The sequence below is a fragment of the Sphaeramia orbicularis genome, chromosome 17, assembly GCF_902148855.1.
Source record: "Sphaeramia orbicularis chromosome 17, fSphaOr1.1, whole genome shotgun sequence".
In the NCBI taxonomy this organism is placed as follows: domain Eukaryota; kingdom Metazoa; phylum Chordata; class Actinopteri; order Kurtiformes; family Apogonidae; genus Sphaeramia; species Sphaeramia orbicularis.
The window spans coordinates 48,430,487-48,455,289 of record NC_043973.1 but is presented as its reverse complement, the minus strand read 5'-3'; the positions used below and the strand labels follow the sequence as shown (position 1 = coordinate 48,455,289).

Here is a 24,803-nt window from a genome sequence, read left to right as displayed (position 1 = left end):
GTCCACTGATCTGGGATCAAACTGATTCTGAACCAACTGGTCTGAGAGATGAACGTGTTCCAACACATTTGGAGTCAATGAAATGAAAACAACTGAACAGATTTGAGCATTTAATGGGAGTCATTTTAGGGGCAGCTGAGCTTCCACTGCAGTCTGACAGAAATCACCTCTGCTCTGTACAGACTACTTGTTTGGTTAGGGGAAGTTGATTTGGTAAAGTTTGTTTTGTTTGGCTCAGCTACTTTTTTTTTTTTTGGTTTTGGTTTGAATCAGTTGTATTTGGTTTGGTCTGATTTTGCTTGGCTTGGTTCAGTAGGCTCAGTTACATCGGTTGACCCCAATTTACATTTAATTCAAGCTGAAAACTTGGTGAAAACAAATCATGTAGTAATTATTTTGACATGTACTGTGACAGGTATGAGAAATGTTAAGTTTTACCTTTCATTTTAACAGAAAAAACAAAATTGCTGATAATGATAATGTGATTTGTGTGGGGTCTCTACCGAACAAGCATGCCTGGAGAATCTGACTAGCCTGCAGCTCCATGTTGATTTATTTATACTAGCATGATGATACACTTTGACACACTCCAAAAACTGCAGTTCTCGTGACTTGGCCATAATTGGATATGTTGAGTTTTCCCTCCTACTTTTACTTGTTATGGATTTGGTAGGTTTGGTTTGGTTTGGTTTGGTTTAAATTACCTATTTTCACCTTGGCTACGCTTAGTAAGGATAGTTTTCTTTACTACATTATACCAGAAATATTCGGTGTGGTGCATAGGCTCTGAGTAACTGCAAATAAAGGACTATATTTATTTTTATCTGTGGCTCACTGATCTAAAACAACTTTTAATGAGTTTTTTTTTAGTTTTCTCACAGTGACAGACAGCTCACTAGTGTGATAAATAGATACATATGTGTTAGAATGGTTGTGAAATTATCCTTTGTTAATAGTGGATGTTGGCAGCTGCACAGTTGTTGATGTGTGCATCTCCCAACCCTGATAAAGTGTGTGTTCTGTGTGTACACATGAGCACATCCTTTATCTCACTGTTTCTGTTTTTGCCACACACACACACAAACATATTAATATACCAAAACAGTGGCAGGTTGGTACTGTCTCCCAGCCAGGCTGTATAACGCCTGCTGTGTCTCAGCAGCATATAATTACTCACTCAAGTGGTTTATACACACCACCAGATATCTGAGATGCAGCGCACACACACCACGAGTAAAGCAGGTACCTGATATAAACCGCCTCAGGTTCATATAGCAGAGTGACATCTCATTTGCATTCATTTACAGTGGTTTGTGTGCTTGGACTTCTTTTTTTAAACAGGCTGAAGCCATTCATTTCACAGTGAAGAAGAACAATCTTAAAGACGACCAACTCTTCTCTGCAACAAATTGATGGCAAAATACTGTGTTAGCACTTATTTCAGAGAACAAAAGGATACATCATACTCAGAAAAAATACATTGAAATGCTTTTTTTAATGATCGTCAGCAGTCTGGCAGAGAGACATTGTTCCAGCGCCTGGCTTCCATCAGCATTTACACTACTTTTTTTGGACCAAGAACGCTTCTTTTGTTCTCGCTGTCTACCTGTCTAACCTTCTTTATGAAGTTCTTAGACTTAGAAAAGATGTTGTTTCTTGGTTCAGCATTTATGCTGTCAGATACATTTTGCAAGGAGAGACAGACTTTCTCTACATCTACGTCTGAGTTTGTGTGCGGCATCCTTTTTTTCTACAACCGCTATCATGAACCTTAGCATTGTCAAACAGTGCCGAGCCTGTCAGCGACGTGCGTTATTTAAGCAAGAATAAAACGCTGAGGGAGAGGAGGGCAGAGCACAACATCCTCCAGGAAAGCAGGCAGAAGACACAGAGCTGGGACTGTGGTCAGTGTATTTCTGACAAGTCACACTCTGACAGATACAGATTATTTTCTTATCGATAAGAGAGAAGCTAAAACAAAGTCATACAATGTAAGCTTAAGACTATGACCGCACTTAGAATGTGTTCAATCATCAGTAGATGTGAGAAAGCTGAACTAAATCCTAGTTCAGATCAAACTTTCTCAACTATGACATTCCGTGCGTTTCCATGACAACTGTTCTTCCTGGTTTAATCTGATTACAGGTTGGATCCTATTTCAGATGTCCATGTAAACACCTTATTCCAGTTGAAAAAGAATAGATCGGATTAAATTTAAACCTGACTAAAGTCAGTGGTTTAATCCTCTTTTAACTGCGCTCTAAATTCTTCCTGGACATGTAAAGCCTTTATTCCGTTTGGACTTTATTCCTTCCATTCTGCACATGCTCAGTGTCTTGTCCTGTGGCGATGACGCACACATTCTGCGCCGGTGGAAGAATCTGCACTGCAGTCTAGTCTTCCCAAAGCGTTCCAGTGGAATATTCTGATGGGATCTACCAGCCTGGAAAACCCTGAAGGAACAGTTCAACACTGGCTTTGGATTCATTCATTTGTCCTGAACTAATGAGTTCCACAAGTGGGACAAACAGTTTGAACTGCAGCCCTAACGTTAGCTTAGCTTAGCCTAGCTTAGCATAATGGCTTCATTCCTCTGCTCAGACGTAGCCAGGCTTTTAGAGGTGATTTGTAGTATTTTAGGAGTGATTTGGGTCAGTTCAGTTCTCCTAATCATTCCTTTAGTCCGCTGGGGTCAATATGATCACAAACTGAGGCTCAGATCATGGTCATGTGACTTACTGCAGGAAGAAAATCTGGGAAATAAAAACTAATGCAAAGCTAAAACGCTAAAGCAAAGCTAATTTAGCGCACTCATCCCTTCAACAAAAAGATTTTCCAACTTCCGTCAACACAACAGTCCACAGATTGTATGAGTGCGTAAGTCGCAGATCTAAAGAAATAATTAGAGAGAATCGGATTTGACAAAATCACTGAGAAAAGACGACAAATCACCTTTAAAAAACTGGCTACGTGTGACCATGGAAATGCAGTGACTAAGCTAAGCTAAGCTAACAGAAGGGCTAAGCTAAGCTAACAGAAGGGCTAAGCTAAGCTAACAGAAGGGCTAAGCTAAGCTAACAGAAGGGCTGCCAGAACAAGGCAACGTGAGCACTGCAGCGTAAACGCTTTAGCTCACTTCTCTACCTCATTAATACCTCATATAAACCTTTATTCGGGTTTAACATTTCCATGGAAAAATACTTTAGTTCCGAATTAATTTCTTCTGGAAAAATAAATTGGATTTAAAAACATCATGTAACCAAACCCATTGTTTTAGGGCTTTGCTGGGAAAAGTTGCGACACTGAGGTCTGAGCTGGGCTCAAACGAGCTGACGGCGCCGCCTGGGACTCTGCTTGTCACACTGCAAGTGGCTTGTTTTAGAGCGTGTTGTTACACAGTGTAACTTTTTCTCAGTATTTAAAGGCAGTAGCTCACCTATTGCCAAAAAGTGCAGTATTATTATTAGTCAGTGCCATAATAAAATGCTGTCACAGTGGTGTTTTCCTGCTTGGAGGTGACACAAACTCATCTAACCGACAGAACTGCTCTGGAAATACCAACCCTTTTTTTATGATTTCACTGTCTCATCAGTTCAAGAAATGTAACTAGCAGAGAGAGCTCACTATCTATATCCTCATTTTTACTGTAAGATATAAACTTTACTCAGCTACAACAAATCCTGAAAAGCTTAGAGTTAGACAAAAGACTCTCTTTTGTGCATAAGCAGAATTACACATGGCTGTCTAACTTTTTAGTAGTACGTGTGTAATTATTTTGAGCATGACGAGGTTTACATCTCCCACACAATTCTTGTATGTCTTTCATATTGAAACAATCTTACTCAAATTAAAACCAGCGCTTGGCACGTTAGTATTCATACTACTGTGGATGCATGCTGTGAATGATCTGATTTGCAATTTTGGCTGTATGTATCCTGCTCCGTAAGTACCACATGTATTGAAATGAACATGAGTGGACCAATGCAGGAAAGAAGCGACAACAATGGGAAAAAAGCGTTTTGTTTTTCAAAATGATATATTGCATTAGATATCACATAAAGGTTGTGAATAGGGATGGAACGATATGAAAATTTCAGAACACGGTTATTGTGACCAAAATTATCACGGTTATCATTATTATTGCGGTATTGTTGAAATTGTGCTCAAAATGTTCAAAAAGTACTAATACACAACCTGAAATAATTTAACCAAGTTGTATTTTGAAAAAAAAAAAAAAAAAACACAGAAAAAAACCCAAATAAAATAATAGGCACAATGTCCCTTCTGTGTCAGAAACATTCAAATATTAACCCTTAGTGGTTTGAGTCTATTTTGTCCAGTTTTCAATACTTTTGATTTGGCCTTTATATACTATATAAACAAATGTTTACTATACCCATGTTTGGGATCTGTTTTTTCAGCACAACTTCATCTATATCATCTGTCTATTATTTTTTTTTCATTTTAACCTACTATAAAAACACAAAAGGACAAAAAACACAAAAAAATATATAAAATCCAATTTGAAAAATGCCTATAATTTATTGCATAAATAACACAAAGATCCTTAACGAACCTTTTCACAGACTTTAAAAGTGAATATTGGTTCCAAATATTAGGTATTTAAAATCACATTTATAATGAATTAAAACTATACTCAAATATTTGACATAAAATCATATCATTTTCTCTGGAAAAGTGCGGAAATCAAACACGGTTAACATGATAATTAGAATTTAAACGGTAATGCTAACTGTTGGAAATTTTACCGCGGTTTATCGTTATACCGGTAATCGTTACATCCCTAGTTGTGAAGTGTCTTGTTTTAATTGTTACTATATATTTGTATTTGAATGTATTTATTTAGTTACAGGACAGTATGTATTGGCATTAGTTACAAAGAACAAGATGCATGCACCAGATTTAGCAGAGAAGCTCATTTCCATGTGTTGTCCTGGACAAACGGCCAACATAACAAACATCACGTAGATTACAAAGTCATAATATACTGGAAGAAAACCCTTAAACATTCCAGATACAGGAAAGTCTGCTCAGATTGACATAGGTGAACTAATTCTGACCCGTAGCACCCAGCTGACTGTAAGCACTACGTTCTGTTTTCAGGTATATACCAGTTCAGAGTTCCAGAGTCATTCAAGTCTGGGGCTCCGGTGGGGAGGATTAGAGCCACAGACAGAGACATCGGCAAAAACGCAGAGATGTATTTCACCATCGTCAGTGGAGATGGCATGGACATGTTTGACATCTCCACCAACAAAGACACCCAGGAGGGCGTCATCACTGTCAGCAAGGTGAGAATCAGCAGCATGAAATGTGGGAGTCATAATCACATTTATTCAGTATGTGAGTAGCACTGATCTGGAAAGCATATTTATTAGAAAGCTTCGAATAAAAAAGGATTACTTATGAGGAAACAAAGCAATCTCCTCAGTCATGATGGAATAATGATAATAAAATGTATGAAAGTAAAATTTAGTGCACACACAGGGTGAAATACGTAAGTCTAAGTGCATTCTCTTTTGTAAATAATGCAAAATCCATTGCCCACCTGCAAAGGAGACCAGCTTTTAATTATCTTGATATTTTTCTCACGGCGCTGGTTAAATCAAATTCACTCTAAAGCAGTGATTCAGCAGATCCCACACTTTGGACTCATAAGGATCCTGCCCACGTAGTCTGTTTTACACGTACTATTAAATATGCAAAGCCTGGGCATGCTTGACAGATGAAAGAAACCAAATTAAACTTATTCATCTTTACCTTCACAACCCCCAGCCTTAGCCTTTGCTGCAGCCACGATTACACAGTTCTGGTGTTTCTGTGCTGCTGGATTTTAAGAAGTGATTCACAGTGTCCTTGCAGAGTCTGTGTTTACTGACGTACAATCACAATTGATATTTAGAAATTCTTTTGTTCCTTTTGCTGACACTACCTAAGAGAGTCTGCCAGCTTCAACAAAGAGCTAATGATATTCTGTCAGCAGGATGCTAGATGAGGACAATATCCTGGATTCCTTCAAGGAAGCCAGAGCAGCACATGTAGAGCCGTTAAAGTATATCTGGAACTTGAAACAGCAGTCATGCTGCATTGTCACAGCTGGTGTCAAGGATTTCATCTACATTATCTGCCCCCAGAACAATTACCACTTCTCATCAGACTTAATTTGTCAGCTGCGTTGTATCCCATTTTGATCTCTTTTTAACAGCACCTGCTCTTATTTTTTTAGCCTTTTATCACGCAGACACTCAGCGAAAGGAGATGTCTTTTCACATACCACAAATTCTGCTTTTGATGCTCAACTTTTCAGATGTTAAATTAAATAAAAAATGAACGAAAAACATTACCATGCTGCGTATTAGTAAATACACTGTTGTGCGTGCTGTCAAGCGTACTGTTACCGACAGTGTGTAAAAACTAAATTGACTGCGAGCTGCCAAGGTTATTCTAGTTAATGAACACTTAATTTCAGTAACTGACAATAAAAAGTCAGTTTTCAAAAACCCGATGAACAATGCAACATGGACAAAAAATACATAGAACTGCAGAATTCAGCTTAATTTAATATGTGTATGTGGTTGCAAAAGCAAAAAATGTATGCTTTTACTAACATGGTTTTGCACAATATAAGACTGTTTATGAACAATGGTTTTATATTTCATCATATAATGTCATAAATCAATTTTGAAAATTGTGTGTTTCCTCCAAATATCTAAGCTAAATAATTAAAACTATCCAAATCCTCATGAAAATTTAAATATTATTTAATATCATGGAGATTTTATGTTCTCTCCATGGTCTGTGTGGGTTCTTCTGTTCCTCCAGCTTCCTCCACCGTATGAAGACCCACACAATAATTGGTTAATCGCTCAGTATTAATCTCCCAGGTGTGAATGTGAGGGTGAATGGTTCTTTGTCTGTATATGTTAGCCCCATGATGAACTGGTCCAAGATGAACCCAGGCGAGGGCTAAGTAGTTCTGAAAATAAATGAACGAATGAATGAAAGATAAAAGCAATTAGGCACCTATCAAACTAAGACTAAACTGAAATCAAAATTCTGACCTCAGACTAAAAATTACACTAATAATGTTCTTCTTCTTCTTCTGCAGCCTTTGGATTATGAACGGAAACAGTCGTACACAGTGGAGATCCAGGTCCAGAACACCCAGGTGGACCCCCGCTTCATGTCCACAGGCTCCAAAGACATGGCCACAGTTCGGATCAGCGTGGAGGACGTGGATGAGCCACCCCTGTTCGACAAAGCCAGCTATCTGATGGAGGTGAAGGAAGACGCTGCAGTGGGCGCCGCCGTGGGTTCAGTCAGCGCCGTGGACCCCGATGGAACTCGCAGCCCAGTCAAGTAAGAGAAGAATATAATATAATACTGCACTTTTATCAGATACCTTAAAATCGGTTGAAATTCATAACAGGAGAGCGTCTAGTTCGCAACGTATGTGGTGAAGCCCACACTTTCAGCATTAAAATACACTTCCTGTGTGTTGGACTGGACTGAGAAAATTGCAAAACCAAGCTTGAGCCTCCATTTATAGACTACAGCATCTTTTCAGCTATACTTAAGTTAATCTTCTGGATGGAAGGGGTACTGCTTTGTCAACACAGCACATTTATTATTCAAACCACTAAATCACCCTCATTTTTCCAGCTATAGAGAAGCCAGATTATCTCTGTCATAGCAGGTGCTTCTCACTGCAGGGTAGGCAGATAGGACCTGTTGCATGTTTACTTTTTTTTTTTTTTTTTGCAATTTAAAAAAAATCTAGGCTTATTAGGTCAGCTGAGGTAAAACCTTTGCCTTATTTAAGCACGGAAAAACCCTCAACGTGAGCATTTCCTGCCCCTGCCCTCCAGACAGCTGGGTTTAAATTAATCTGGACAAAAAAGGTGAATTAGCGCCCACCTCCTGCTGAGTCACAGGTTTTTTCTGGTTCCAATCAACTATGTACTTCATAGCCAGCAGTCAAACTGAAATTACACGGTTTTTCCAGATAGCGCTAACTACTCTATCCCACCTTTGAATCATCCCTTCTCTGCTGTGCCTTGAAAACCTTTATATTTATAAGTTTGGATTTTTCAGCAGCTGCATTTAAACATTTCCAGATTTCAGAACCAGGAGCATCAAGTATGACGTATGGGACACACATTAACCCCCTTATGAACCTATTTTTCATAGAATTACAAAAATATCCCCTCAGCTGGACACCATGAAAAGAAGCAAAGAAACATGTATTTACTGATATACTATGTGAAAACTATGAAATAAAAAATGTTTTAATGCTGCTAATCTGATGTTTTCACACATTTTAACATACCTGCATGGAGATAATATGCAAAAAAAAAAAAAAAGAAGCAACTTTTGTTTAAAAAAAACAAACAAAACAAAACTGTTTTTTTCAGTCTAGTAACACTTAGCTTTTTTTTTTTTTACACTCGAACATGTTAGTGCAGATCGGGTTTATCTAGAACAGCAAAGTTACAGTAATGGTATGAATGTCAGTGTATGGGATGATGCGCAAAACAACAAATCCATAAATATACTAGAAGCACTCGGAGAGCGCAGACCTCTGCCAAGGCTGATCAGTGCCCCCCCCCCGATCACCACCAAAATTTAATCATTTCTTCCTTATCCCATTTCCAACAAACCCTGAAAATTTCATCCAAATCTGTCCATAACTTTTTGAGTTCTGTTGCACACTAACGGACAGACAAACAAACAAACAGACAGACAAACAAACCTTGGCAAAAACAGAACCTCCTTGGCGGAGGTAACAAGAAAACACCTTTGATCAGCTGTCCACTGTTGTGACCACTATGCATGAAAGGGTTAAAAAGACGAGTATACCACTGTGGCTTTAAATGGGAGAAGTTTTCCCTCAGGAATTTATTGCAGGAAGATCTTGTGGCAATTGTGATTTTTTTTTTTTTTACCAAACTTAACTTTTTATTTTGGTGCCTAAATTGAACTAAACAACTGCAAACCTGTACCTCTGCTTCCACCTCAGGACACAAAGCTCAGTCTCTTCAGTGAAGCCGAGCATCCACCTGCATATTTATTGTGTAACATCAGTGCTGACTGCCTGTCTTTTGCTGCTGATGCTAACAAGTTTGTCTGCTTGGGCTCTTTGTGCCTTGTTAACTGAACATAGTCTGAAGTAGTTTGTTGGTATACGCCTGACGTTGGCTCACTCTCCTCCCTCTGCTCTTTGGATGCGACTGTCCATCTTTGCCACGAGAAATAGCAATAACCTCTCTGAGCTAACAAACTGTACTGTGAAAATGCCATGTTTTGATTAAGATTTGGACGGTGGAATGAGGCAGCCTTGCTTGGTTCATTTTCTTTTGGAAGAAATTAAGCAATTTTAATGCCAAGCCTTGCCTCCTTAAGTGCAGATGTTCTACCAAAATAAATTCCTAATAGTCTTTGCAAAAGCTCCATCCTGTATTCAGCACCACCCAAGATATATTGTGATTGATTAAAAAAATAAAAAAAAGACATAGAAAAAACAGTCCAACATATTTTTTCCCATCTTCAAGAAGAATAATGGCTTGAACCAGACCTTTCTCCACTTTCTCTGCACTGAAAAGAAGTGTGGAGATAAGTCTCGCTATGCATGACTAATTGAACATGACACACCCACTCTGGGGCTTAAATGAAAAGAAGCATTTCTGATTTTTTTTCTTCAAAGACCCTCTTTTCTTCCTTTTATTAGTTAAAAGTGATAAATCATACATTTAAAATCACTTTGACAGGATGTTTAACTGTAAAAAGGATGACTAATTGTGATTTCATTTGTTCTTTACTTTAGAAAACAGGAAGTCTGTTCTCCAGCGCAGGGCTGTTTTATTTCAGAATTTGCATATCTGCAATTTCTCCTCTGCTATTCTAAAAGTTTCAGAAGAAGTACACTGAAGTTGGATTAAATTTGACTCCACATACCACCTCAGTGCTCCAGATGCTTGTAAGGAGCTCTGATAAAAGTTTGAAATGAGAGAAGTAAGAAGAGGGCTGTGAAGTGGGGTAAAAGATATGTGGGATAGAGATCAGTGTTCAGATAAACAGTCTGTGGACTCATAGACTGTGTGTGTGTGTACAGTGTGTACAGTGTGTGTGTGTGTGTAAACTGCTGAGTATTACACCATTATAAAACAAGCCTGCACCTACAGGCTGTATATATATAAAGCCTCTGCCTGGGCACAGCACTGTTATTGTTATTGATGCTGGGGTAGTTTCGGCTCCATTGCTTCTCCTGTTAGTAATTGTCCATTAATCAAATGACATCAATACATCCTGTGGATTTTCTGATGTCTACAAAGTAAACGCCCAGAGCCTTTAGTAATTTGCTGGGTTGCAATGTGTATTGATCAGAAAGTACAAGACTGTAAAGATAAGTTGGAACTTTCCTAATCTCTGAGGGCAGCTGTACCACACAACAGTCAGACAACACAGGAGGATTTCATATGCATTTAAAACACTGCAGGGTGAACGTGGAGAAGTGTGAATGTTATGAAAAGACGCCTTCACGATGGATGTATAGATGTATGAATAGATGGAAAAGTGTATTAAACTGACTGGAGATGAAGTGCTGCAGGCAGGACCTAGTGCTGTTGGTGCCCCTATTTCTTTATATTTAAAGCAGGCCAACTGATGAGGAACATCTTCCAATTAAAACAAGCATGGAAGCATGGAGTGCTCTTGAAATGATGTGTCACAAGGGGGCTCACACATACACACACAATTCCAATTATTTCTGTGTTTGTGCATTTGTGTATGTGACTGTATCATCTAGTCACATTGTGACAGAGAACTATTATTTTACTGTTGAGTGCATTCTAATTATGATCAAGCCTGAATGTACTGAGGCAGTGTTTTCTTTTTTAATAGATTGGTATAGCTCTTTACGGAAAACAGTAATTAAGATTGAATGGAACATCATTACAAGCTGATAGCTTTTTGATGTTATATTTTGAGCTGACTGAGAGGATAGTGAAACCAGCCTTGATCCAGGCGCTGAAGATGTTCATATGGAGTACAATATGCAGTTCCTGTTCACAGAGCGGTTTGCCTCCACTTTGACAGGCAGGAGAAAAAGACAGAAGCAAAGGCATCTCAGTTCTATTATCCACAGAGTGCTGTGAAGCTGTGAATAGCTGCATTCAGCAACTAGTTCAAAAATAGAGAATGCTCTGTGAGCAGTCCACAGACGGTAGGAAGAGGTTTTCAAGTAGCTATGATGTGGTGAACAGGCTACAGTAAGACTGAATAGAAGGAGAAGGCTGAATGCAGCGGCTTACAGAGCAGCACAATTATGTGATGTTGGTTGTTAGAATATCAAGGTTGGCTTTTGCATGCAGTTTGTCCTTTTTGTCCAACCTCAAAGATTGTATGTCATGTGAAGTTTAGCGTAATAAAAAGAAGCGGAAAAAAAGAAAAAAAAAACAAAACCATTGCTCCTAAAGGTGTGTTCAGCTTTGCTATGAAACTTCTTGCCTTTCAGCAAGAAACAGCAAAACACAAAGAAAAAAACACTAACAGATCACAGAAAACTTATTTTACAATTTTACTCCTTGGGGATGGTGGGTGATTTGGGGATGAATTCAGCAGCGTGTCGTCTTTTGTTCTCAAGTGCCAAAACAAACTCTTTGAAGTCGGTGCTGGTTTGAGTCACACAGAACACTGGCCACTTCTCCACAGTAAGGAGCACAGATGCTCAGTGATGGCGCCAGTGTATATTGATCTGCTTCCTCTTCTAAGCAGACTCAAAAACTTTCATTTCTTAAATAGATAAATGAAATTGTTAAGCGTAAATAAGCATGTACTGAATGGCAAAGCTTCTACATAATATACCATTGAGGTATTGAAAAGAAAAGAAGTTAAAAGGTAATTCTGGATGGAAAAATGGATCAGTACCCCCCTTATATGAGCTGTAATCAGATACTAACATGCATACAAAGAGTGTATTTTCTGAGTCTGCAGTTTGTGTGCATGTGATTTCAGAAACTTACCAGGAGTATCCTTATTTTCATATTTTACAACCTGAGATCAGAAAGTTGTACTTCATCCTGCTCCTTTTTGAATATTTTTTTCCCTTTTTTTTTTTCCATGTTGTGTTTTTTTTTTTTTTTGGGGGGGGGGGGGGGGGGGGGTTATATTCGAAATTAAAAAAAAAAAAAAAAAGAAACATTGGTTTCATTAGCCTGGAAGTGATTAGCGTAATATCTTTCTCCTCGGCTTTTGAAACCATGTGAGATGTTTGAAGGTACTATCTGTATTCTATTGTTTTTATTTGGTAGTGGTTTATTGTTCTTATTTATCTATTTTATTTATTTATTTTGTTGTTTTTAATGGTATGGCTTCTTGTATTTTATTCTTTTATTTGGGTTTTATTTATTTCTTCTGTATAGCACTTTTTTCCTTTTTGTACATTTTCTATATCTTTAAATCTATTCTGTATTGTATTCTTCTATTTTTTTTGGATTGCATTGGATTGGAATATGTTTTTTAAAGAATAAATGCCATTTCTTTCCTCCACTTCATTAAATTTAAGGTTAATTTACATTTATAAGTACATGTAAATTAACCTCTTTCAAATCTCCAGCAGGGTGAGGTTAAAAAGGATATGAGAGGCATTATTTTATTTATTTGTTGTGCAGCTGAACTACATCCGACTTAAACTTCCATCTTATGATAAAGACTGCTTCATATTTATGCTTATATGTCAGGGGTGTCAAACATGCGGCCCGGGGGCCAAATGTGACCCACCAAAGGCTTCAGTTTGGCCCCTGGGATGTTTCTGCCCAGTGCAAAAATTGCACAGTTTTGAATTGAATTAAGCAAAAAAAAAATTTAGCTGGAATTAAGAAAAAAATATTGAATTAAGCCAAAAAAATCTTCAATTAAGCCAAAAAAAAATCTCAAATTTAGCAAAAAATCTTGAATTAAGCCAAAAAATATCTTCAGTTAAGCAAAAAAAATCTTGAATTAAGCCAAAAAAAATCTTCAATTAATTAAAAAAAAATCTACAAACTATCCTGTAACAATAAAATGTGAATAACCTGAACAAATTTGAACAACCTGAAGTGTCTAAAGAAAATTAAGCACAACTTTAACAACTTTTCCTCCTGTTCCTCAGTGTTTAGTGTCTTTGTAGATCTGATCCAGAATGCACATGGACTAATGAGAAGTGGAGGAAGAAGACTGAGAAAATTGCACTAAATTTTCTTATGTTTTTTTATTTAAATTTCAGTTTTTTCAGTTTTGTTTTTTTTGGGTTTTTTTTGATAGTTTATAAAAGGAAGTATTTTCATAATTTAATGGTTTTTTTTACACTAAAACAAAGACAAAAATTTGGAGTTGTCATTATTTATAGGTTATTCTGTTCTTATTTTTCTGGTCCGGCCCACTGCAGATCACATTTAGCAGAATATGGAACTGAACTGAGATGAGTTTGACACCTCTGTTATATGTTGACTGGCCTCCATGGACACACACTGTAATCTCTAAGGTTGTGTGGGCTAATGGCACATCAGAGCGACAAGATCCTGTGGGAAGCAACAAAACAGATTCATAGCGCAATTTAGACCCAAAGTTATTCTGTGCGTCTGAGCTCAAACTGTGCCTGAAGATTTAAAATATCAGCAATGACTCCACAGTGCACCACATTACGTCTGATTGGGCTCTATCAGCATGCGCTCTTCCCATCACAGACCCAGAGAAATCAATTATTCTCCTCTCTCTCAGATGCTCCCTGATGGGGCTGCGCAGATACGAGGGCCACTGTAGTTCATCCCACCCGCTGGCTTAACTTAGCCCTTTCTCACCTTCTCACTGTCTCGCCTGTTACAGGTACTCGATCGACCGCCGCACCGACATGGACCGCCTGTTCAACGTTCATCCTGGGAACGGGTCTATCTTCCTGCTCAGAAGCCTGGACAGAGAGGAGACGGCCTGGCATAATATTTCAGTCATCGCCACCGAGTTCAGTAAGTCCAGCAGGGATGGGACTGTTTGCAGTGATGATGTGACATATTGATGTAGAGCTGAAACGTATGGAGCCAGACAGAGCGTCTGCTCCCCTAATGTCAGTCACAGTCATTTATCACAGTGGGGAAATCAATGGAAAGACTGAATGAAATATACTGCTCTAAATATAGGATCTGAGGCCGGTCGAGCGGGGCATGTTCAAGGGTCACTTCACCAAATATTCAAGTGAAATGACTCTCCGGTGGTGTCTCCAGGGCAAGGGGAAAATAGTTTTGGATTTTTCATTATACTTTAGTTTTGTTTAGTTTTGACTTTTTTTTCTCTAATTCAGTTAGTTTTGATTCGTTTTTAGAGCAGGTTTGATAGTTTTTATTAGTTTTCTTTTTTTTTCTAAATGCTTAGTTTTGATGATGATTAAAGTACATGATCAGTAAATGAATGTTGGAAAATAACAGATTTTCAATGAAAAAAATGCAAAATATAGAGGATAGTATTATGATATATGAAAGGTTAAATATGGACAAAAATGTATCTGGGAACTTTCACAAAATGGGTTAATATGGAGATGGGACTATTCCTCTACTGTAGGTAACAAATACTTAAAAACATCTACATTTCCCAGAACTGTGCAGATACATACCAAGGTTCTAATAGTTTTGGATTTTTCATTATACTTTAGTTTTATTTAGTTTTGATTTTTTTTCTCTAATTCAGTTAGTTTTAATTAGTTTTTAGAGCAGGTTTGCTAGTTTTTATGAGTTTTCATTTTTTTCTAAATGCTTTGTTTTAGTTTAGTTTTAGTATTAATTTTAGTTCAGTGGTCTCTTTTCTCTGTGCTCCTATTCAAATCAATCCCAGACAGGACTCTGCTGCTTTAGTCTCCATGTTTCCAGGTAGAGTGGGGACCAGAAGACGACTGGAAACCACAAGTGAACACAAGTGACGGAGCAAAAAGTGTCGTATGGAGACAGCACAGAAAATTGCTAGAGCGAAATAAATCGCTTTCGTATCAATCTGACGTTGACAAAAATGAAAACGAGGGGAATTTTATCTGTAATTTTTATACATTTCAGTTAGTTTTGTAAACACACAATACAGTTTCAGTTAGTTTTTTTTTTTTATTACAGTTTTTATTTATTTCAGTTAACAAAAATGGTTTTACAATTATAGTTTTCGTCATTTCGTTAGTTTTCGTTAATGATAATAACCTTGCTCCAGTGGCTGATAACTGAATAAAGTCCAGCAACTTTAAAGTCTTAATGTGTTTTTTTTTTTTTTTGTAATAAAAACAGTTTGTATTCATTCATTCATTCAAGCTTTATTAAGGACACAAAACTTGGTTCATAGGATAAGATAAAACAAAAAAGAGAGAGAAAAAAAATAAAAAAAAAATAGTATAAATCCATGTGTTGCTTATCCATAAATGCTCAGTCACCAGTGAGACCACATTTTAGATGTAAACCTGACAGAACTAGTCTTGGATCAGACCAGGGTTTGTACAATTGAGTTTGATCATTTTGAAACTCTGCACATGAATGAACCAATACAAGTGGTTCCAGGCACAACAAGCCCCACCTCTTCCACATATTGTAGCTTATTTTGGCATCGATCCAGCTGATGTCATCATGTCTATGCATGTGCTAGTGTCAGTATATCAGCTGCCCCTATATATGTGCCAAGTTTGAAGGAAATTGAGACAAAATTGATGTTTTTATAGGCGTGAAATTTTGGCCATTGTAAGTAAATGGGAGGAACAAAAAGGCCTTAAAAATTCATAAAAAAACTGGAACTTTGACCTACTTTTCCTGAAATGTAATCACATCTGTTCTGGGTCACTGGCAATCTATAAACCCAATTTGGTATGAATTCTACCGATAGTTTTGCTGCTGTACATGTCAGTGTAGTGCAGGGCTCACCAACACGGTGCCCATGGGCACCAGGTCGCCCGCAGGGCCCACGTGAGTGGCCCGCAGGCCTGTTCTAAAAATAGAACTAGTTCAGGGTTCTCCAACACGTTGCTTGCGATCTACCGGTGGTTCTCTGAGGGTCACTAATATAAGAACACAAAGTTGATTGGTCCTTTGGTTGAACAGGTCTAAATTTCCACCCAATCAAAATTACAAGTGTCCCCCTCCCGAGATGAAACGGTCAACCAGCTGTCAATCAAACTTTAGCGCTGGTTTGCTGCCTGTCATTGGAGAGGGGCGGGGCCCAGGATGAGCCAGATGCCAGGCAGGAAGTGGGTTTAGCCCCGCAACCATGTGGGCGGAGTTTAGTCAGGAGTTATTTTCACCAACAATGAGACGGACTTCTGTTTGACTAATGTGAAAGACAAGTGTGTGTGTGTGTGTGTGTGTGTGTGTGTGTGTGTGTGTGTGTGTGTGTGTGTGGTGCGTTCTGGAAGTCAGTAAAAGATGCAACGTGGAGCAGAACTTCACCAAAGTTCACAGCAACTGTTCTGGAGGTTCTCCAGTGGGAATCAGCCTCTGTGAACAGAAGGTAAAAGAGCTGAAAACTCCAGTCCAAACCAACAGTCCATGTTCAGTAAACTGACCAGGACCAGCTTCAGCAGAACCATCAGTGAAGTGGGTCCCATCCTGGACCAGCACAAACATATGTGTTCTATCTGCGCATGCGCTCAGACAGCTGCAGTCGGACCTGAACAGGTGCGTCTGCGTTTGACTCCAGTGTGATGACTGTAGAAGTGACGGGGACGGTGCATTCATGTGCACAAAGTTCTGCTTTAATTCATATGTTTTGTCAGCACATGTGAATTTAGAAAAGGTCAAATCCTTCAGAAAAACAGCAGCACATGCTGGTGAAGTTTTATTGTGTGAGTGACAGCGTTCCTTTTCACAATTTCAAAGTATTAAAAATGCACATACAGGTGTGTATTTTTTGTTTTTAGTAATTCTATAAAAATATGCAGAATTGTTCCATTTCATAATTTTTGACATAGTATTAAAATATTTAGGAATACAGCAGCAAATGCTTGTATTTGTTTTTTTCTACTTTTGATTTTCTTAATTAAAGTAAAATAATAGTTTCATATTAACACTTTTTAAGTATTGTAAATGTTAAAACAAAGATATATAAATAAACAAAATAAATGAAGAGCACAATGCTACAAACGTATGATACGAAATATGTGTATGTATGAAAAATAGCTATGTAAATAAATGTTGCTAAATTAGAGTAGCCCTCCGGCAACTTCATTAGGTAAAAGTAGCCCACAGAGGAGAAAAGGTCGGTGACCCCTGGTGTAGTGAGTACTATCATTTCAACATAAAATAGATAAAACACATTTTATTGAACTTCACCGTACTTCAACAAACTATATGGATGGAAGTATTCGGGTGTTTCATTGCTAACGGGGGGCTAGGCTAAAAAATATATATATATAATCTTATATTAGACCCAGAAATACATTTTTATCCTCTGTAGGTGACAAGAGTTTCATATCTTAAAAAAACAAAAAAAAACGCTATCCACTACAAATGATATCCATAAAAAAGCAAGAAATGTATCTGAAAAAAACGGCTGCATCATGCTGTTTTCAATCAAGGCAGTTATTTAATGTAAAAAGGCCAAAACTTCTACTTTTCTGGGTCTCAGGAGGTTAAATATTGCAGTAAATCTTTGTGTTTTATTGTTTGGGGAGCTTCTGTTTACATTGTTATCTATGAAATGCTTCAGGATTTGCTTTTACTTATTTGACCCAATGTTCAGTTTTCTTTTGTTTTTTTTATCATAACATTTATTTTAAATGTTCTACCTCTATATTTCTAAAATAGGTGCCACAGTCTGACCGTAAATAATCATTTTATGTCACAAGTAACCGACCAGTGTCTGGAAGAAAGGTCAAATTTTGAACTTAAAAGCAATATTGATTTGACATTTATTGCATTAATTATCAACAACAATTTACATGAACATTATTATCGGGTTAATATTTCAAATCAATGGGAATGAGAACTATACTACTACTAAATTTTTATCCTTATAGAGTATAAGAGACTGGATGTTGAACATTCATCTGAACTACGCCCATGAGACAATGTTTCTAGTGATTAACAAGTTGTAATGTGTTAACGTGTGTATATTTTATGCATCAGAACAATGCAAGTATGGTGTCATTCCCACCCCCTCAGCCTCGTATTAATGGGTGCGTTTGTTCAGCTGAGAGGTTGTGTCCTGCTGAGTAGAGTCGTCTTCAGTATTCAACAAATATTCGCAAAATAATTGATTGCATAAACATTAGAACTGCAGTGATTGCACAGATTGTACCTCCTCGTTAGAGACTTCATGCGGTAGGCATTAAAAAGTCCACATACATGAATGAATCAGCATTGTTTACATTGGAAATTTCACAACAGTAGCATCACATATACTGCAAACACAATAAAAATGTGCCATATGTTGCACTTTAAAATGCAGATATGTCATTCTTCCAAACTGCCAATCCAATTATACAGATCAAGTTTATTTATTTTATTTAACTTTTATTTAATCAGGCAAGGCAGATTGTTAAAACATTGTCATTTACAGCTGTGGTGTGGCAAAAGGCTGGTGAAGTTACTACTGGGTCCGATCAAGCGGAAGTGAACATCAACATGAAAAAGTGTATTTGCACACATCGTTTATCAAGTGGGCTCATTTTTTAACTAAAGATCTGTATTTTATGGAACTGTTATCCTTTTTAAAATACCACTTGTGGAAAAAACGTTATCGATTGTACTTTTTACACCATAGCCATAGCTCGAATTTGACGCAAAAAATCATATCTAAAAAATTATTAAATGTATTCAATCTGTTGATTATACAGATGATTGTTAAGGTTGAAGTATTACATTTTTATTAGTTTGTGAATATTATTGGTCTTTATGAGTTTGAACATTTGTGAGTTGCTTAAAAGGCCCCGTCCACATGCTACCACAGAAATACCCATTTTTGATTTTCAAGTTACTTAAAATTCAGATATTTGAGTAAAACTTTCAGAAAGTAATGATCTTTTGATGCATTTTGGGTGATTCATACAATGGTAAAGTGTCATCCACGTGTTACTATGAGAAGTAAGTACTACTATAAACAGAGGCTAGGTGATGTATATATTTCTATAGTTCCAGGATATTGGCACTTATGAGCACATCCTTTTAACTTAGATCTGGCCACATGTATTACCACACTGTAAATCCAACTGAACAAAAAAAAAAAAAAAAAACTTAAAATGGGAAAAAAAGAAGATTTAAACACACAAATGAATAAATATTTAAATATATTTGACTCTTTTACAACCAAGTCAGAAAGTAAGGTTTTTATACATCTTAAATTTTATGATGTTTTCACACTGTTTGATATTTTCTTCCATTTTATTCCACTAAATCACTCAACAATATGACGTGCACTTTTTTTTTTCAGATTTGTTTCAGTGAAAAGTTTCATATTTAGTTTATAATAACCACTCTCTTTATCTGTGAAGAATATTTAATCCATGCATCTGGTTTTTATCAGAGTTTGATCCAGAGTTTGATCATTTGTGAGCTGCTTAAAAGGCCCCGTCCATGTGGTACCACAAAAATACCAATTTTTAATTTTCAAGTTACTTAAAATGCAGATATGTGAGTAAAACTTTCAGAAAGTAATGATCTTCTGATACAGTTTGGGTGATGCATACAATGGCAAAGTCGGCCATGTGTTACTATGGCAACCTGTCCACGTGTTTCCACATTCTCATGTCAAAAAAACAGAGACTTTTCAATATTTTAGTCCAAAATGTATTTTCAGCATAGTTGAACATAATATGTAAAAGGTTTTGTTCTACTTGATATCAATTTCTGTCGAGAACCGCATGTTTTGAATGTTTGCCCAAAGCTTAAAAAAATAATGTTGGCTTCAAGTCCACATGTTACTGAGCAGTACTTGAATATTTTTCCCCTAAATGTTTTATCTCCTGTAATGGCAAGTTTACATATATTCCATATTACATGTAAGATTGTTTGAACTCTGACCTCAGTATTCTATGAGACGGAGGTTTTTGTCGTGTTAGAGCGTGGGTTTGCTGTACTTTGTGTTTAGTCGGATGATCAAGGCCGCACGGACGCCTGGGTTTGAGAAGAGCCTTCTCACAGACATTTATCACGACAACTTTATCTCTTCCCGTACTCCCAGAAATTCCATTCAAGCACACATGAGATGTCATTGTAACAAAGAGAGAACATGATTTTTTTTATTAGTTTCATATAAGAGACAATAACAGGCTGTATTCTTTGTACACTCATGCAGACAGCTTGCCTCTGTACGACTGTACCTTGGAGCTCCGATTAAATTTACACTGAAATGACAGTGACCGTCTGAAATGAGCATTTCTTATTTTGAGGACGAATGAGCAGAGTATGTTTTTTTTCCACCACACTCCCTACATTTTGTTATACATAATATTAAAGTGCTTCTAAATACCTACTCAAATATGTATAACACATGCATGTAAGTTCCTCTGCTTACATGACAGAGACTGCCGAATATGAAATGTGTCCACGTGCTACCGCTTGATCGGACCCTACTGTTAAGTCCGAATGTTGGGTTGATTTGTCATTTCACGGATAACAGCCTGTTTATCTTTTCTCAAACCCATCCTATAAAAGCCCACTCTCAGTTTAAACTCTTATTCTGTTCACTGTGTTTGTAGAACAGGAAAGAGGCATTAATCAAACCTCAGGCACCTCTGGGACTGTTTTATTTGATGTGAAGTCATGCTCAACATTGAAATTGAATGTAGAGAGCAGAACCAGGCTACACACACACAGCTATCATTACCAATCTGTAACCGTGGGTTTGTGTTTGACCAAATAAAACTGTGGGACCAAAGATTAAAGCCTGTAACAGAAGAAATCTAAATACATTAAAACAGTCCCAAAAGTATGATTAAGCTCTGATTTAATATTTTCTCCTTTTAGATTTTTTAGGGTTTGTTTCGGGTTTCATTAACATCACATAACCTCAGCTTCCATAAACAATTAGACTCAGAAACAAGTGTGAAATTGAAGCATAATTGGTTTCCTGGCCTCAGCTGTGGCATGCTGTGAAAATTATAGGACTCTCGAAGCCAACTATTGGACATGGGCTTAAAAACATGACATGAGTATTTTTGTTTTCGATTTTGAAATGTGTTTTGTTTCCAGTCATGCTTTTCACTTTGGCATCTGTATTTGCATGATTTTAGTGTTAGCTTTAAAGTTAAAGAGACAGCTTGCAACCAGACAGAAAACATGTTTCTTTCATCAGCCGCTAACAAGGTGCCCTTAAGTTTGAGGCGGTGTTAACTTCAGATCCAAAGATGAAAATAAGACTTTGATAGGTAGAAAGTTAGATTTGAAAGAAGCATAAACTGAAAAATAGGACTGAAATATTCTTAATTTTAATGCCTGAAATGATCATTACACTTTTACAAAGTTTGCGGCGTAGTGGGACTTTCTCTGCAGTTGTTCAACTCAAACTTTTCTATTTGCAATAAAAAATGGAAACGATTAGATGATCTCCATTATTTGATTGGCTTACGTTAGGGAGCTTCTCTACCGTGCTTTCTTTTTTTTTTTGCAGTTCCGGATCATTTCGCTGTTTAAACACCATCGAAAGTAAATGCAAAACTGAAAAAGCGTAGTCGAAAGTCTGAAAAGTGAGTGTCGAATCTGTGAAAAAGAGTGCACCGATCTCTGAAAAGAGTGAAAAAAATCCCATTAAAACCGGAGTTTACCCTTTCAAAATGTACTTTTCACCTTTCAGATTCTTACTTTGAATGTTTTGATTTCTGAAGACAAGCTCGACACGTACTAAAGCGAAGCAGTGAGCCTCCGCTGCTACTGTGCGCTCAATGGGAGCGATCAGGAAAGGAGTTGAGATTGCGCAGTTCCTCGCAGTGTGAAAATATGGACAAGTGTGAAAGTGGAGCCGGGTGTTAAGTTTCCCCAGTTTGACTCCTGTCTGTTACCTGTTTCTCCAGATAATCCCCGTCAGAGCAGTCATGTTCCTGTCTACATCCGCCTGCTGGACATCAATGACAACGCTCCCACCTTTGCTACGGTGTACGAAACCTTTGTCTGTGAGAAGACCAAGGCCGGTCAGGTACATGCTCTTATTGTTCAGGAAATAATGTGAAATGTGCTATGTGGAGGGAATGCACTTCTTATAAAACTGAAGGTTGGTTTTTGGAGGCCCACTCACTGATAGTCAGTTTTACTGCAGCTGTGACGTGCAGCTCGTGGCTGTGTCAAAAATGATATGCACAGGCAGTTCTGCTGGTCCTCAGGAAGTCTCAAACATGATTTTATCAGTAGAAATTGACAGATATATGAAGTTAATGATACTTTTATAAAGTCGCAGTAACTTTACCATCGGTTTTAAATATGTGTTTTGGGAAAATGTGAATTAATCTAGAGTTGCAACTGATTTAATCAACTCAAAGTGATCCAAAAAAATCATTCAACCACAATTCTCCTGAATCAAAGCTTAGTTTCCTTCATTTGTCTGCTGTTAAACATTGGTTCCGCTGTTGTGTTTCTTACTTATTGTAATGCACAAAGAAGCTTCAATTCAGGAAAACTGCAATAGAATATCTCCCTTCAATCAGTTCGAGTCGATTAAGTGAATCAAGACTTTTTGCATTGACTTCAAGCACCTTGTCCAGGGTTGTCAAACTCATTTTTGTTCAGTTCCATATTTAGCCCAATTTGATCTGCAGCGGGCCAGACCAGTAAAATAATGACTTAATAACCTATAAAAAATGACAAATCCATGTTTTTCATTTTGTTTTAGTACAAAAAAACCCCAATTAGATTATGAAAATATTTACATTTTACAAAAAAGATGTGAATAACATGAAAAAACTGAAATTTCTTTGGAAAAATTAGTGCAATTTTAAGAATATTCTGCCTCGACTTATTCTTTCTACATGTACATTTACACACAGTGTTCCATAAACATTTGGGAACAGGCAGAATATTGTAAAAATTTTGGAGTTTAGAACTAAAATTTGAAGAATTTCTCCAATATTCCATCTGTTATTCTGAACACAACTGCAGATCCCAGTGGATCCATAAATGCACCAAACATTTAGGAACAGGCAGAATATTGTTCAAACTGCACATTTCAGGTTGTTCATCTGTGCTTTTATTTATGTATTTATTTGCATTTTATTGTGAAAGAATAGTTTTGTAAATGTAAATATTTTCACAGTGTAATGTGATTTTTTTCACTTCAATTTTTTCCACATAATTTTTCACAAAGAAAATTTGTCGTCATTATTTCTGGTTTATTGTGTTGTTCTTTTGACTGTAGATCACACTGGTCTGTATGTGGAACCTGAACCACAATGATTTTTGACAACCTGGACTGTTCAGGTTCATTTTTGCACTTTCATCCTGCAGGGCCGGAATGGAACATTTGGCGGGCCGGATTTGGCCCCTGTGACCTCGTCAATTAATCGGTTGCAGCTCTAAATTAATCACACTGAAACAAAACTAAACCAACATGGAACTAATAACCACAAATTCAAACTGTGCAGCCTGGTCAGAGTTGTTAGACCTCTCAGCTTGTAATAATAGGTTAAAAGTGTGTCGTTGCTGCTGCATTGCACACTGGGTAAGAAAATTGGGAACTTTGTGTGTAAAGGTATTAGAGTTGCATGAGAAGACAGAAAAAACATCAAACTAATGGCTATTAAAGTCACCAGGGAAGTCAGAAAAACATCAAGCCACCATAAAAAGCCAGCAGCAAATGCCTGCCATTAGATAATATTGTTCTGCATTCACATCATCACCAAAGTCAGACCCACATTTCCCTTAATCTAGTATGGATATGAACGCACTCATAAAAATCTTAAAAATATTGATTTATTGATGACTATTGAAACCTTCTACATATATTACAATGCTTTTCTGCACTGTCTTCGGTGCCTGTTAGACATAAACATCTGCAAATCCCAACAGAAATCACCTTCAGAGAGACAGCTTTTATAACAAATAGAGGTATAAAACCATTAAGTGTCTTCAGGTTGATTGTTTTCCAACCTGCGTGCTACAGAAAATGCACTACGTTCTGCCTGTTTAACAACAAAAAGTACATGTACAGATAACAACTACTTTATGAACATTTCTCTCAGCTAATAAGAAAGAATTATAGAAAACAAATACCCTTTTATATGAGTTCTGTTGCCCTCTGTACTTCACAAATGCAGATATTTTAGCAGTCTGCAGTGGGTATAAAACAACCACACATCTAAACAGCCTCGTTGCAGGCTTTCTTGTGAAGGAGAAAAAAAAACAAAAAAAAAAACAAGAATGACAGAAAAGCTAGTTTAAGAACAGGCAATTTCCTGAGCAATCATCTGATTAATTTTACAGTAGCAGCTGAGGATATGTGGAGAAGCTGCTAATTATTACTTCACCTGAGCCAGCAGGGGCTCTCTGAAATGACAGACAGAAAAGAACAGACGACTGCTGCAGTGTGAGGGGAAAATGTATATTAGATTCTGCATTAAGTATTCAGCAATTCAACAGAAGAACACCACCATCATCTCTTAGATGATAAAAGTGACTGTTTTAACTGGGGATTGTTTTTGCATTCTGCAGCTCGTATCCTTAAGACAATATAGCAGAAATGTTCTCAGTTTTTGGAAATAGTGATTACATTTTGTGACATAAGTAATTAAAATCACTTCATGTTATGCAAATATCTACATAAAAGCACTAACCATAGAAGCTTTATTTCATCATATTTATGTTGCAAATATA

At 37.2% G+C, this 24,803-nt stretch overlaps 1 protein-coding gene across 3 annotated transcripts in view; it reads left to right on the top strand.

The window, feature by feature from the left end:
* The window catches only part of LOC115437592 (cadherin-6-like), a 159,536-nt gene that overhangs the window by 88,515 nt on the left and 46,218 nt on the right, over nt 1–24,803 (top strand). For all 3 annotated transcript variants that reach the window (XM_030160875.1, XM_030160874.1, XM_030160872.1), the window contains exons 6-9: nt 5,125–5,312; nt 7,130–7,380; nt 13,882–14,018; nt 22,016–22,137. In XM_030160875.1, coding sequence (XP_030016735.1) covers nt 5,125–5,312; nt 7,130–7,380; nt 13,882–14,018; nt 22,016–22,137 — 698 coding nt within the window. The remainder of the gene's footprint in view (nt 1–5,124; nt 5,313–7,129; nt 7,381–13,881; nt 14,019–22,015; nt 22,138–24,803) is intronic.